The 15,401-nt window shown below is 45.8% G+C and overlaps 1 protein-coding gene across 1 annotated transcript in view; it reads left to right on the top strand.

Annotated features, from left to right (window-relative positions):
- The window catches only part of FAF2 (Fas associated factor family member 2), a 156,359-nt gene that overhangs the window by 78,963 nt on the left and 61,995 nt on the right, over window positions 1–15,401 (top strand). Inside the window, exons 8-9 of the mRNA XM_069244573.1 lie at window positions 2,388–2,565; window positions 11,394–11,565. Of these exons, the coding sequence (XP_069100674.1) occupies window positions 2,388–2,565; window positions 11,394–11,565 (350 nt within the window). The remainder of the gene's footprint in view (window positions 1–2,387; window positions 2,566–11,393; window positions 11,566–15,401) is intronic.

Here is a 15,401-nt window from a genome sequence, read left to right as displayed (position 1 = left end):
AGATTTTTCCTGCAGCCTCTCTCGTGCCGCTAGATGGTGCTGTGTGGTGCTTTTGTACCACCCCAAAATTAACAGTGCTGAGCCTACAGGGGCCACCACTTAGTACTGACATCAGTTCCTTCCTTTTAGCACCCTTCAAATTGGATCTAGAACTCTGCTCCCATATTTATTGGTTCTGTCGCCACTCCAAAATGTTTCAGACCGTGTACTGCCGACAGTGTCCCACCTGAACATGTCAGGATTAAATCCTTTAGAGGTAGGGGACATGGAGGCAGTAGAGCGTGGTGCTATCAGCATGGCAATCATTAATCTACTTCCTTGTCCCCCAGCTGCAGCAGAACCCAAGCCTCTCTGATTTGCCTGGCAGATCCACAGCCAGTCGGTAGGCGAACAGCATCTGATATTTCTTCAGTGGCTGGAAATAACATCAGACGGATGGTTTTTACTGATTACTAAAAGATATGCCTTACCTTTTAATTTCCTACTGCCTCTTAGTTTCTCCCGCCACCAAACCTCGGGGTCCATTTAGGCAGACTACTCCTCAATATTAATTTAGTAAGTCAACTGCCTGTTGGCCACAGGTGTCACCAAATGGGTATCAAATTTGGAGAAGAGTGAATGATGCTACTCTCACTACTTCTTCCTGATGAAGGATAGCGCTTCCAGGCCTATGGTGGACCTCCAGCCATTGATGCCTTTCTGGACAAGCATTGGCCCAGCTAAACGGTCCTGCCTATGCAAGAGGTATAGGCTTTGTCAGTGTGTTTTAGCCATGTTGTACAGCAGAGTGGCAGCTGTGCAGCACGGCTGAATAAAAACAATGCTATAATGCGGACAGTGCTGGCTGTGTCACTGCACTCTTTGCTTACGTTTAGCCATGCTGCACCATAGCTGTGTACAAAATGGGTAATCAATACCTTAACAGTCATTAGTTTTTGGATAGGTTAGACCTATTGGCTTTACTAATGCTTTTTTAAAATTTAATTTTAATTTTAAATATATATTATTTTTTTGTGCACGCATTGGTTAGCCCATCAGATTTCAGGAATGACCATATCATGAGCTTCACCACACTTGTCACATAGCTGAATAATATATAGTACCCAAATAGGGAAGATAATCTTTGCAAAACACCCTTATTCACAGATTAGGGCACTTGACAGGAAACTCTCCAAGTATTGGTTTTGTGCCTATTGTTTTATTAGCTCATCTTGTTTACTATTATTGTAATATTTCTTAGTATATATTTTTTGGCAATCACAGCACTGTGCGGCCGTCTGGTTTGTGTGCCTTCCATACAGTGTTGTTTTACCTGAGAGTGGCATGCCCCTGGGCAGTTTATTTATGGCAGTTGACCAAAAGAAAAATCCTGTGTTTTGGGACAAATCACTTAATCTTCCTTTGCCTGAACAACAACAAAAATAATCTGTCCTTTCATAATGTAACGGATGCTCATCAGCTCATGTAAATTGTTTAAATACCTTCAGGCTCAGTTTGCACTATCAAAAAAACTCCAAAACAAATAAACAAGAACAAAAGGGAAATAGTGGACCGTTGTGCAGTGTGGCTGAAAGTAAAGAAAATAAGAGCAGTGACACTGTGAATGATGGCCACGTCATTCCCTTTCCTTTCAACCATGTTGCTCAGCTGTTCCGTTGCGTAAGGGAAAGAAACCCAGTGATGAAACATGCCACCAATGGGTAACCCTGTTTGGGGAGGGTTTTTGTTTTTTTTAAGGAAAAAGTATTGCTTTTTCCAACTCTAATCCGGTGGGGAGTCTCCTTTTTCTGATGGGCTTTTACGTTATGTTGTATAGTCATTAAGGAGGGTAAGTTCAGCATTCCCCCCTTCTACTCCCCTTTTTGTCTTAATATATGCAGGTTCACTCCGTCATCGCGGATCCCTACTGCATCACTTGCTCATATGTAGCAATTATTGCTGGGATAAATAAACAAATAATAATCACTGAATCCATTATGGTGCCTGGAAGGATTCTAAGGGTAAGGAATCTACCAGACACAACCTTCCTTTTGCTAAATTACTTGTTCTCTTTGTATGAGTTTGCAGCAACAATGGAAAGATCACTTTTACCCATTTAGACAGTTTCCTTGAAATGTGTAAGATTTGAGGTAACTAAAAGTACTGCAAACAGCAGATAAAGCATCCTTATTAAATGAGTTTAACAAACGGACCTCTGCATTTCAGAACTTCATTAATCAGGTGCCCCGACAGCAGTTGGTAAGTTCTGTGGCGTTTGGGACTGTAGTTTCCTGGACAGCTGCAGAATATGGAGGGGGGTGGGGTTAGTGTGTGTTGTATAATTATTTTTTTTTCTTTTTTTGTTTCTGCCAAAGTCCAGCATGTGTGAGCTGTGCTTTCTTTTGCAGTGTCCCAGGCCTTGCGCGAGAATACCTATCCTTTTCTGGCCATGATCACGCTGAAGGACCGCCGCATGACGGTAGTGGGGCGGCTAGAGGGTTTGATTCAATCTGTGGACCTCTTGAACCAACTTAACTTCATCATGGATGCCAACCGCACATACCTCGTGTCGGAGCGCCTTGAAAGGTATACACTTTGTATTTGAGGACGAAAGTAATAAGAGGGGGTCCTGTGTTAGAGAGAACGATTAATAGGTAGAGGCAGAGACACCAGTGACATAAATAGGTTGTGAGATAGAGGGAATTTGAGAAAGTGAGATGGGGACAAAGACAGACAAGGATGGATACTGACAAAGCAAGACAGAGAGAAACGCATAAGACAAATGTAGAGGGAGTTGGTGGGTGTGCAAGATTGATAGAGCAAGCAATACTGACTAAAAGTGCATGTGAGACCAACCTAGAGCGAGTGAGACTGGCTAACAGAGCAAACAAGACATAACAAGCCGTTTAAATAGGAATGTAGTAATGTTCATCTTCCTTGGAAGCAATGGTGGAGAAGTCCGACAGACAACGAGACAGTCAGTGACGAACGGCGAGTGGTTTAAATTGAAATGTTAGTAGTAAGAACAGTTTTTTGGTCATCAGCAGGATGAATGTCATATCTGATCCCATGAATGTGTTTAGCTTCATGTTATTCATGTGCTTTGTCAAGCCATTGCTTATGTAGGACTACTAGTTATTTCTTATGTATTTTCCTTCATGTGGCTTTGGTGTTCCATTTAAATAAAGTTTTCTTTTGCAGCATGGATTTTTTCATATTGGCATACTTTATTATTAAAGGTGTGTCATATTATCTATAATAAGTTGTGAAAGCTGCCGTATTCATGCTTTTAGATAACTTCAGGCACTAAAGAGACTTGAAAGTGTAGTGAATAAGATACTGTTGTACAGACCGTCCACAGTAAATGCTTGTGCTCTTTTCTTGACACTAAAACGTTTTTGATCTAAAACAAAACATTTGATTGTTGAAGGAATGGTAGCCTTTTTAACAATTAAAAAAAAAAAAAAAAGAACTGACCACCAATGCTAGGAGTCACACACACACCACAGGAAACCCTGCAAAGTAAGTCCAGTACTTATGGGAATTTAAGTAGCTTACTGGCCTGTAAAGTTGGAGGCTTGATACTTTAAATTCAAGCTTTATTTATAAGATACAAATTTAGAAGGCTTGCCAAGTCTGTCGTGTCTGTTGGGTGTGTCTCACCAGCTCTGATCCGATCCCAACCACCGACTTTGAATCTCTTCATAGAATCGGAACTGAGACACGCAACAGCCACGCTCTAGTACAATAATTCTAAACTTGAATAACAACATAACTCATCTTCCACCTTAATAACAAAACAAATTGAAAACAACAATTATGAGTAAAAGTCACAAAATAATAAAAATCACAAAATATAATCATCCGACCATTTTGGTTTTGAAGAAATTCTTTTGCCTATGCGATTTGTACCTTCCTTGTTGCCACCTACTTTAGAAGTACTACACATTTCCATAGATTCAACACAATCTCCTACATCACTAGCAACACATGCCGGAACTTCCTCACATTCCAAAACTGCTTCTGCCACAACTTGCTCAAGATTCCTTCTAGACACATCATCCTCAACATTGTCACTTATATGGAACTCCTTTTCCAGATTGTCATTCAATTTATTCTTTCCTACTCCAATATCTTCTAGGTAATCACTTATATTTCGTCCATTAGTAGGCTGACCTTTAAACACCGCTATCCTTTTAAGGTACCGTACCTTCCCATCACTCAAAAGGACCACGTTACGTAAAACCTTGCTTACTTGAATGGGTTCTGAAAATTAACTCTCACCCTTTCTTACTCACCATGGTTTCTTCACTTTAACCCAGCTACCTACACAAACTTCTACATCTCTTTTGAATCCTCTTCTCTTGTCAAAAGTTTGTTTATAAACCATATGTTGCTTCATGATTTGATTTCTCACTTTCCCAAAAGGCACCTTGCATTCAGAAACCTCCAACAACGACTCCGGGTTGCATTTTGTCCTTGGTACCCTGCCTCTCATTAACTCAAAAGGAGATAAGCCAAGAGCTTCATGATAACAAGTTCTGTAAGACCACAATGTTTTATAAACTTGAACCGACCACTCGTTCCTATTCTTACACGCAATCTGAATTGCATTCTTCATGAGACTATTAAATCTTTTGATCATTCCATTGCCACTTGGATTATATAAAGATGTTGTTCTATGTTTAATTCCAATTCTTTCAAAATACTTCTTCGTCAATGCAGACCTAAATTGTACCCCGTTCTCACTAATAATCTGTACAGGTAAACCCTCCTCCACAAAAGTATTGTTCATAAATGTCAAACCTTCCAATGAATCCACCTTATCCACAATTTTCACCACTGGCCACCTAGAGAAAACATCAATCATAGCAATAATATACTTCCCAGGATTTCCAATGGGACCCATGATGGCAACAGTATGCCACGTTTTATTCGGAACAATTGGCTCACACATATTAGGTCTTAAAGTATTCAAAGGTTTATCTGAATTGGCACAAATGACACATTCCCTTACTACCCTTTCAGCCTGAACATCTATTCCTGGCCACCAGTATCATCTTTTCACCCTCTGTATGGTTTTAACTATTCCACAGTGAGTTTTGTGGCACAACTTCAAAATCTTACTTCTAAGTGTCTTTGGTGGTATAGATCTAGCGCCTCCAAAAATAGTTCCTTGAACAAGTGAAAGCTCACTCCTCACCTCCCAAAACTGTTTAAGGGACCCAAGGGTAGGTCGCTCCCCCTGCCGCTGCAGCTCCTCCAAGTTCCCGAGTTCCTGTGTTCCTGAGACCCACCTAACTGTAAGTACCCCCCTCCTCCCAGCCCCTCGCCCTGCCCCGCGCCACTCACCTTCTCTCCTGCTCCTGCTTCTTTTCCCCCTCTCTGTCTCTTCCTCCTCGCTCCCCCTCTGCAATCTTCTTCTGTGTTCTTCTGTTCTTCTGTTCTTCCCTTCTGTTCTTCTGTGTTCTTCCGGTCTTCTGTGTTCTTCTTCTCTGTTCTTCTCGGTGCTTCTGTGTTCTTCTTCTCGGTTCTTCTGTGTTCTTCTGTGTTCTTCTGTGTTCTTCTGTGTTCTTCTGTGTTCTTCTGTGTTCTTCTGTGTTCTTCTCTGTTCTTCTCTGTTCTTCTGCTCTTCCGATCTTCTGTGCTTCTGGTCTTCTGTTCTTCTGTTCTTCTGTTCTTCTGCTCTTCCGGTCTTCTGCTCTTCCGGTCTTCTGCTCTTCCGGTCTTCTGCTCTTCCGGTCTTCTGCTCTTCCGGTCTTCTGCTCTTCCGGTCTTCTGCTCTTCCGGTCTTCTGCTCTTCCGGTCTTCTGCTCTTCCGGTCTTCTGCTCTTCCGGTCTTCTGCTCTTCCGGTCTTCTGCTCTTCCGGTCTTCTGCTCTTCCGGTCTTCTGCTCTTCCGGTCTTCTGCTCTTCCGGTCTTCTGCTCTTCCGGTCTTCTGCTCTTCCGGTCTTCTGCTCTTCCGGTCTTCTGCTCTTCCGGTCTTCTGCTCTTCCGGTCTTCTGCTCTTCCGGTCTTCTGCTCTTCCGGTCTTCTGTTCTCCTGTCTTCTGTTCTCCTGTCTTCGGCTCTTCTACCTCCTCCGTCTTCTTCCCCCGAGCCTGCCCTCCTGCTCCTTCCTCATCCCCCTCCCTCACTCGCCTCCCCCTCTCTCACCCCTAGCTAACCCGTTCGCTATCTACCTCCCTCACTCCTCCTATCTTCCTATCTCTCTAGCTCCCTATCTCACTATCTAACTCCCCCACTCTCCACCTCCTCCTACCTACCTATCTGTCTATCTATTTCCCTATCTATCGACTTCTCTATCTATTTTCTCTATCTATTTCTCTATCTCTCCCCCCTCCCGCCACCCCCTCTACTACCTATCTCCCTATCCTCTCACTCTACCTCTCTCCCTCACCCACCTCTACAACCCCCCCTCCCCTATCTTCACAACCCTACTCCTATCTCTCTCCCTAATCTCCAAACCTCCTAACACTCACCCTCCTCCACCCTAAACCCCCTCCCCCAGCTCCTCTCACTCTACCTGTCCCGTCCCCCCCCTCGCGCTTTCCCGCCGCGACCTCCTGCACGCCCCGCCCCCCAGCTCCCATTCGCCCCCAGCTGCCCCCTCCCCCCCCTCCTACCTCTTATGGCGGCCGCTGCGCGACTGCGCAGCGGGCACGCCGCTGGAGCGCCGGAGGCGCGCCAGAGGCAAGCCCGTCTGCGCCCGTCCGCGCCTGGCCCGCGCCCAGCGCCACGACCCCTGGTCCCCAGCTCCCCCAAGCCCCGCTGATCCGCTACAACCCCACCACCCTCCACGCCCTCAACCCAGGGCGCTCCAAAACCTGCTTCCTAGCTCACCCCAAACGCACCCATGGACCCTTCGCCTGCAACTCCTGCAAACGCATCTTCCACCACGCAACTACCACGACCACAAGCCCACGCGCCATCAACCACCTCAAGTGCATCCTGATCAACGCTCGTTCCGTCCACAAGCACGCCGTTGAATTTTGGGACCTCCTGGACTCCACAGCCCCGGACGTCGCCTTCATCACGGAGACATGGATGAACGCCTCCTCTGCTCCAGACATTGCTACCGCCATCCCCGAAGGCTACAAGATCTCCAGAAAAGACCGCACCAACCAACCAAGTAGGAGGAGGTGTCGCCATCATCTTCAAAGACTCCATCAGCGTCACCACCTCCACCGAAGACCCCCCCCTCGCCGCTGAACACCTGCATTTTCAGATTCGCACCGACCCAAGGACCACCCTCAGAGGATCCCTCGTCTACCGTCCTCCCGGACCTCGCGCCTCTTTCAGCGACGCCATCGCCGACTTCATCTCCCTGCACGCCCTCGCCTCACCGGACTACATCCTCCTAGGCGACCTCAACTTCCATCTGGAACAAAACAACGACCCCAACACCACCACCCTGCTCGACAACCTCGCCAACCTCGGCCTCAAACAACTGGTGAACACCGCCACCCACATCGCCGGACACACGCTCGACCCTATCTTCTCCGCCAGCAAACACGTCTTCTTCAGCCACACCTCTGCCCTACACTGGACCGACCACAGCTGCGTCCACTTCACATTCCGACGCGAGACCTCCCACCTCCGCACTCAACCCATCCCTCATCGACAGTGGAACAAGATCCCTGAAGAGCAACTCTTCTCCGCTCTCGCCGCCAACCAACCCACCCTCACCACCGACCCCAACGACGCAGCTCTCAACCTCACAAACTGGATCTCCAACTGCGCTGACAACCTTGCTCCCCTCAAACGCACGCATCGACAGACCAACACCAAAAAACCTCTCTGGTTCTCTGACACCCTCAAAGAATCAAAGAAAACTTGTCGTGCCCTTGAGAAGGCCTGGCGCAAGGACCACACCGCTGACAACATGACCGCCCTCAAGAACGCTACACGCGAACACCACCACCTGATCCGCACTGCCAAAAGGAACTTTTTCACCGACAGACTAGACAAAAACAGCCACAACAGCAGAGAACTCTTCAGCATCGTCAAAGAGTTCTCCAACCCCAGCGCCAGCGCCAACGCCGTCACGCCCTCACAGGATTTGTGCGAATCCCTCGCCACTTTCTTCCATCGCAAGATCAGCGACCTCCACGACAGCTTCGGACACCAGACCCAACCATACACCACTGAACCCGCTTCCCCGGACATCACCCTCAACAACTGGACCCACATCAACACGGAAGAAACCAAATCCATCATGAACTCTATCCACTCCGGCGCCCCTTCGGACCCCTGCCCGCACTTCATCTTTAACAAAGCCGACGACATCATCGCCCCGCACCTCCAGACCGTCATCAACTCTTCTTTTTCTTCTGCTACCTTCCCCGAATGCTGGAAGCACGCTGAAGTCAACGCCCTACTAAAGAAACCTACGGCTGACCCAAGCGACCTGAAAAACTTCCGCCCCATCTCTCTTCTACCTTTCCCAGCCAAGGTAATAGAAAAGACCGTCAACAAACAGCTGACCACCTTCCTGGAAGACAACAACCTGCTCGACCCTTCACAAACCGGATTCCGAACCAACCACAGCACGGAAACCGCCCTCATCTCAGTCACAGACGACATCAGAACCCTGATGGACAACGGTGAAACAGTCGCCCTCATTCTCCTCGACCTCTCGGCTGCCTTTGACACCGTCTGTCACCGCACCCTAATCACCCGCCTACGCTCCACCGGGATCCAAGGCCAGGCCCTGGACTGGATCGCCTCCTTCCTCGCTAACCGCTCCCAAAGAGTTTACCTCCCTCCGTTTCGCTCAGAACCCACCAAGATCATCTGCGGCGTACCTCAAGGCTCATCGCTCAGCCCGACACTCTTCAATGTCTACATGAGCCCCCTCGCCGACATCGTACGCAAGCACGACATCATCATCACCTCCTACGCCGACGACACCCAACTTGTACTCTCCCTCACCAAGGACCCCGCCAGCGCCAAGACCAACCTACAAGAGGGTATGAAGGACGTCGCAGATTGGATGAGGCTCAGCCGCCTAAAGCTGAACTCTGAAAAAACGGAAGTCCTCATCCTCGGCAACACCCCGTCCGCCTGGGACGACTCCTGGTGGCCCACGGCCCTCGGCACCGCACCGACCCCCGCAGACCACGCCCGCAACCTCGGCTTCATCTTGGACCCTCTTCTCACCATGACCAAGCAAGTCAACGCCGTGTCCTCCGCCTGCTTCCTCACTCTCCGTATGCTCCGCAAGATCTTCCGCTGGATCCCCGCCGACACCAGGAAAACCGTGACCCACGCCCTTGTCACGAGTCGCCTAGACTACGGCAACACCCTCTACGCCGGGACCACCGCCAAACTCCAAAACCGCCTGCAACGCATCCAAAACGCCTCGGCCCGCCTCATCCTCGACGTACCCCGCAACAGCCACATCTCCGCACACCTGAGACATCTGCATTGGCTCCCAGTCAGCAAAAGGATCACCTTCCGTCTTCTCACCCACGCACACAAAGCCCTCCACAACAAGGGACCGGAATACCTCAACAGACGCCTCAGCTTCTACGTCCCCACCCGCCCCCTCCGCTCCGCTGGCCTCGCACTTGCTGCCGTCCCTCGCACCCGCCGCTCCACGGCGGGTGGGAGATCTTTCTCCTTCCTGGCGGCCAAGACCTGGAACTCCCTCCCCACCAGCCTCAGGACCACCCAGGACCACTCCGCTTTCCGGAGACTCCTAAAGACTTGGCTGTTCGAGCAGCGATAACCCCCCCTTTCCCCCCTAGCGCCTTGAGACCCGCACGGGTGAGTAGCGCGCTTTATAAATGTTAATGATTTGATTTTGATTTGATTTGATTTGATTTGATTTGATTTAAGCACCTTGGACATTTTGGACTTGTTAGGCCAACCTTTCATCACACATTCCGACAATGATTGTAAATCATTATCCTTAGAATCTTCTTCCTTCCACACCACCTTCTTTATGCTTAGCGCATCATCATGAATCAATGCAACTTGTAACTCCTCTCCTTCACCCGCATCCCATTCTAATATCTCAGTAGGCATTCGGGACAAGTAATCTGCAAACACATTACTTCTTCCCAACCACCGACTTCGAATCGCTCCATAGAATCGGAATGGAGGCACGCAACAGCCAGGCGCTAGTACAATAGTTCTAAAGTTGAATAACTACATAAACTTAAATAACAACATAACATGGCCTTTGTAGTAGATCGATAAATGACAGCAGGCTGTTGGGGGAACGAGACAGAATATTATATTTGTGAATGTCAAGTTTTCTGAATTGTGTATATTGGAAGCAGAGGGAGAGTAGCATATTTTGTTGTCACTTAATTTTATTACTGGGCTGGCCAGACAGAGGAAGCCACAGCTGCAGTTGTCTATCTCCCTTCAGTGACCTGATCAGAACTTGATAGAAGTATGTTCCCTGCTGGAACCTCAGAAGAGGCAAGTGTAATAAAGAATAGCAAAGGTACAGGGCCAGTTCTTACTGACCACTACAATGAATCGTGACACTGTAGTTGACCTAGCACACATCAGTATACCAAGTACAGTAAATAATGTAGCTATCAAATACAGAGTTTATTGCTCAGTGATGCTGGTTTGATGTGTATTGATTGACACTGGACTGATAGGGAAAGCCAGAAAATGAGCTGCTTGTGTGGCTACTGTTAGGGGAAGGGAGGATGCTCCGAATCAGCAAGTACAAACGTGTGGCTTGAGGAAGCCACTTATTCCTCTACTACTCACCAAAAAAACTATTTGTAACTACAAGGTGGGAAAGATAAACCGGTAATTGGGAGTCCTCTGTGTAAAAAGCGCACACCACTTGTTGAAACAGAAGCGTATTCCCAATACACTGGCACAGCCTGCCCAAGAGAAAAGTCTAGAGGCAGATCCATGAAGAGATGCACAGCCTTAATCTTCCCAAAAAGATCCCACATATACTAATCCTACTAAGCAGTTGACAGAAGTTCCAGGCTAGAACCACTTATAGCCAAAAAAGATGAAAGCAGGAAACAGGAGAATGTTGTTATTCATTACTTTTGTCTGTAGCCACCAGACTTGAGGTTAGTTTGGGAGTACTGTGAAGGAGCATAGTAAATGGAATGAGGCCTACAACATTAGAGTTTTGAGGAAGGACAGGATGGTAATAGAGTTTGCAAGCAAGAATGAATGTTTATTTCCATTAGCTATGTCAGCACAGGAGTAAGGGAAGTATGGCATCTTCGAGATGTACAGGAGTACTTACTGGTACATGGGTGGGCTAAGTGAATTGATTACATTTTGTTGTTTGTGCGCAATTATGGAGGCCATGATTATGTGGTTTGTCTGTAAAACAGCATGCCCATCAGAGGTTATTCATGGGCAGTTTATATAAAAGTAAAATAAATTCTTTAGGCTGCTTACCCTATCTTGTTACACCAGGGAAGAGCGCAACCAGACTCAGGTCCTGAGACAACAGCAGGATGAAGCCTATCTGGTCTCTCTTCGGGCTGATCAGGAGAAAGACCGACAAAAAAGAGAAAGACTTGAACAGATAAGGAGGGCAGAAGAAGAGGCTCGCCAGAAGCAGCTTGCAGAGGAGAGAAGACGACTGGTAAGTGGTAGCTTCTTTAGGAATCTGAGATGGATATTTGGCTTAAATGTGTGGGCCCTCTGGGCTTAAGGTTCTTTGACTGAACGTATGGAAACATGGTTGCCTGGTCTATGAAGGCCTGAGCACAGCTTCTTTGAGAGCCCCATAGTGCCAACATTGTTCTTTACTCTGTAGTTTGTCTGTGATTGTCTCATGTTTCCCATCTTTCTTGATAAATTTCTTAAGCTTACTTGTTTTGAAATAGAGTTTATGGTGGTCCCTGCTCCAGTAATGTGACCATCACTGGGTATATTTGTGATGCTTGGGAGCTATGAGGGTGCAGTAGTTGCCCTGGAGCTTAAGATGATAGAGACTTCATACAAATGGATATAGAGTTGCTTGACTAAAAATGCTCCAAAGTTGGTCCAAAGGAAATCATTAATTCCTATTTAAGATGGTGTTTAGGTCTGGTGGCCACACCTGGGGGAACCTACCTCGTTAATGTGGTCACTAAGAAACATTTTGAGTCTGAAGCATGGTGCCCTGAGGAGAAGATACAATCTTATGAGGGACCGGATTAATCGTCCAGTGTACAGCCTCCCTAATAATGATGCTAACACACAAAAATACACTGTTCCAGAAAAGGTCAGAAATCCACTAGGCACTTCTATATCTAGAAGCAAATGTCCTCACACATCCATTGGATGTCATGCTTCATCATAGGGCTTCCTCCTCGTCAGACTGACCCCCCCCCCCAAAAAAGGGATTCTTTGCCGGAGATCTTCACTGGTAATCTGTGCCATGGTTTAAAGTGTGTAGGGATACATTTTAACCTACAGGCAAAGAGAGAGCAGGAGAGAAAAATTGATAAAACTGGCTCAAAACACTCCAAAAAAAACCTACAATACATTGATTGAGGAAGGGTCTTCGTCAAGGTTAAAAGAAAACTCTGGAGTGGAGAAGAGATCATGCTCAGCCACTCTACCAGCAAAACGCAGACATGGATGAAGGAACTACCTTCAACCACGGCAACAGGTCAACATGTTTCACGCCTAAGAAGTCCATACGTATCAAGTGGCGCGTCATCGGGATCAAACACAGAGTAAAAGACCACAGTTTGTCTAAAAATGTATACACAGAAACTCAAGACACTTACTCAAAAAATCTACACGTCAAATAGTCAAATTTAGAAGATTACCTGTGGAAAAAGACACACAGTCAACCAACCAAATTCCGGGATCCAAAGACCTACAACAAAACGTAATGTATATATAAAGTGACGCACTCATTGTTTAAAGTGCTGCTATGTTGGGTGGAAGAAAAAATAGTAAAGCATTACTGCTTACCTTCCTCAATTAGGGACAAGGCCCCATAAGAACAAACGTACCACTGGACCGATGTAGTATCTACATAGGTATACTAGAAAAATGATCACCCCAAATATATACGCAAAGAACGCACCCTGAGTTTGGTGAATGGACAACATGGCGCTGTGTAATGATGATGCACACATTGACATCCCATACATACAATCTCCGCTGATAAGGTGGGTAAATGAGTAATAATGATGCACAAGCATTTTCATGGACATATAAGACACGCAAGGGTTAATAGATGAATTGTGCCTCAGTATTACTCATAGATACTACGCCAGCCCTGAGGAGAATGTAAGGTGAAGTGAATCAATTTGACATAATTCTGGCGTCTTGCTAAGGCAAACGCAAAATGATTCCTCAGCAGTTCAACTTATTATCATCATCTCATTATGGACTCATCCTATCCATGGGAGTTCTTTAGTATCTTTACTTGTTAACCAAAGTGCTTCATATATTTATTTCTCAGGTTCCCTTGGAGGAACTTACATTATCCCTGTTGTGTTCTAGTACTCATTGTGAAGGCAGGCAGATGCAGACCTCATCAGAAGCATGTTGTAGACATGGAATGATCGGAAATAATTAAATGTTTTTTGATTTATGAAACTATGGCTGCAGTCCTGATCATTCCTTGGGTACACAAGAAGTCTTGTCAGCAGACATCCAAGTGTTACTTTGCCCTTGTTGACTGCACATTGAAAGAATCAAAACTACTACTGTCAGTTCGACAGTGTCAGCAAGGAATATTTCACCATTACAGGGCAGTAAGAGTCTCTCTTTCTCCACAATTGCAAAGTATTGACCCAGTAACATTGATTTCTTTGAGTGTTCAGATATTGGCTCAGACCCATAGTTTCATGTTGACCCTAGTCTTATCCTTCTGTAACCCCAACATCCCACTCTGTTCTCACAATGCACACATCAGAGAAAGTCCTGAGGTTCTGTGTCTTCAAAAGCACTGAAAGCTGAGATAACCCAGGAGTTCTTACCATTGGACAAGCAGGCTTTAAAACTACCTTCGTCCTTGCACATTCGTGCCTGTAATTGTTACGCAAGTAAATGTTTCAAAATGGTAACCCTCGTACACGTCATCATTGTTTCCTGTGTAGAAAGTGAGAGAGGTATTTTTTTTTTTAATTTGTAGATTTAAAGACTCCTAGTTCCATATCCTGATCCAAGAGTTGCATTGAAGGCATCTGTGATTCATAGCTTTCTACTTAAATACCTGAGTTATTTGAGCTCCTTTGTCTCATATACTTTTTAGGGGCGAGCGCAAAGCGCTCCGTCCCTCTTCTAATCTCTCTTTAGGGGGATTTTGACCAAGCCTGTGTTACGTCAGTCACTTTCATTGGTTTGTGTTCTTGCCTTTTTAAAATCCGGTTGTTTTCATTTGTGAAAGGCATGAATAAGTCGTGCCTTTTCTGGTGTTTAGCCCTCCTCGAGAGCACCGGTACACTACTGGAAACATATGAGAATCCATGTTTTCCACAGCGCGATGGCGCTCGCTTTTTTTTTTCCCCATTTAATGTGGCAAGAAAAGTCTGGTTTACAATGCGAATAGCTCTAACGAGATATAATGTGAGACCCGTTGCATTGCACATGCTTGTTTAGACTAATTACAGCTGGTCACTTCCTTGTTTTCAGTCTAATTCTTTCTGAATGTGCCATACACCCTGCAGTTTCTGCCCAATGATTATGATAGATCAGGTGTTGATTGATACCACAGTGGGAAATGCTTTACCCTGCCACATATGTTCTTAATCCCTCTCAATATTCTGTGTTATTTTTAGGTTTAGACTTCAAAAATAGCTTGCTGTTTGAGGGCTACAGGCGCTATGTTTTTATGAGGACCCTATGTTTCTAAGTGCTCCTTCATGTTGATAATGACTGCATGATACGCCGCTTCAGATTGAACATATCTGAAACCAGGAGAATGAGCCCAAGTCTCATAATTTTCCTTCTTCAAAAACCAGATGTCAACTGGTGATATGTGAAGCATTAAGGCTGACAAAATGTTCCTCTCCAGAGGAGAAAAGGCTTCAATGATCTGAGCCCCAGGGAAATGACTGGAAGATCACTGTGGGGTCATCAAGCATTCACAAACTATAATTAATTTGCAGAACAAAACATCACTTTTATTTTATTGTCTGTTATAAAATTGATGGTCCTGTAGTGGGTTAAGAGGGTCTTTTCTTAAGCTAGTTTAATGGGAGGAGGGGTGGGGTTAAGCTCTAGATCACCAATGTGTATCTCATGAGCTACTGGTAGCTCTCCATCTTACCTGTTAGTAGCTCTTCTGTGTGCAGCCCAGTCTACTAAATTTGAACCGTTTTCTCAGTTGAATTAATTAATATATATGTATCTCAAAATTGAATAGTGTATATTCAAGGCAAAAATGTGTATTTTCAGAAATGATAACCTCATGCTTGGAGAAAAATGGTTGGATTACCAGAATATACTTAGTATATGTAAAGCTGATAGCTG

The sequence above is a fragment of the Pleurodeles waltl genome, chromosome 7 (genome assembly GCF_031143425.1).
Source record: "Pleurodeles waltl isolate 20211129_DDA chromosome 7, aPleWal1.hap1.20221129, whole genome shotgun sequence".
In the NCBI taxonomy this organism is placed as follows: domain Eukaryota; kingdom Metazoa; phylum Chordata; class Amphibia; order Caudata; family Salamandridae; genus Pleurodeles; species Pleurodeles waltl.
Note: the sequence above shows the minus strand (reverse complement) of the source record. Positions and strands in the feature narration are given on the sequence as shown.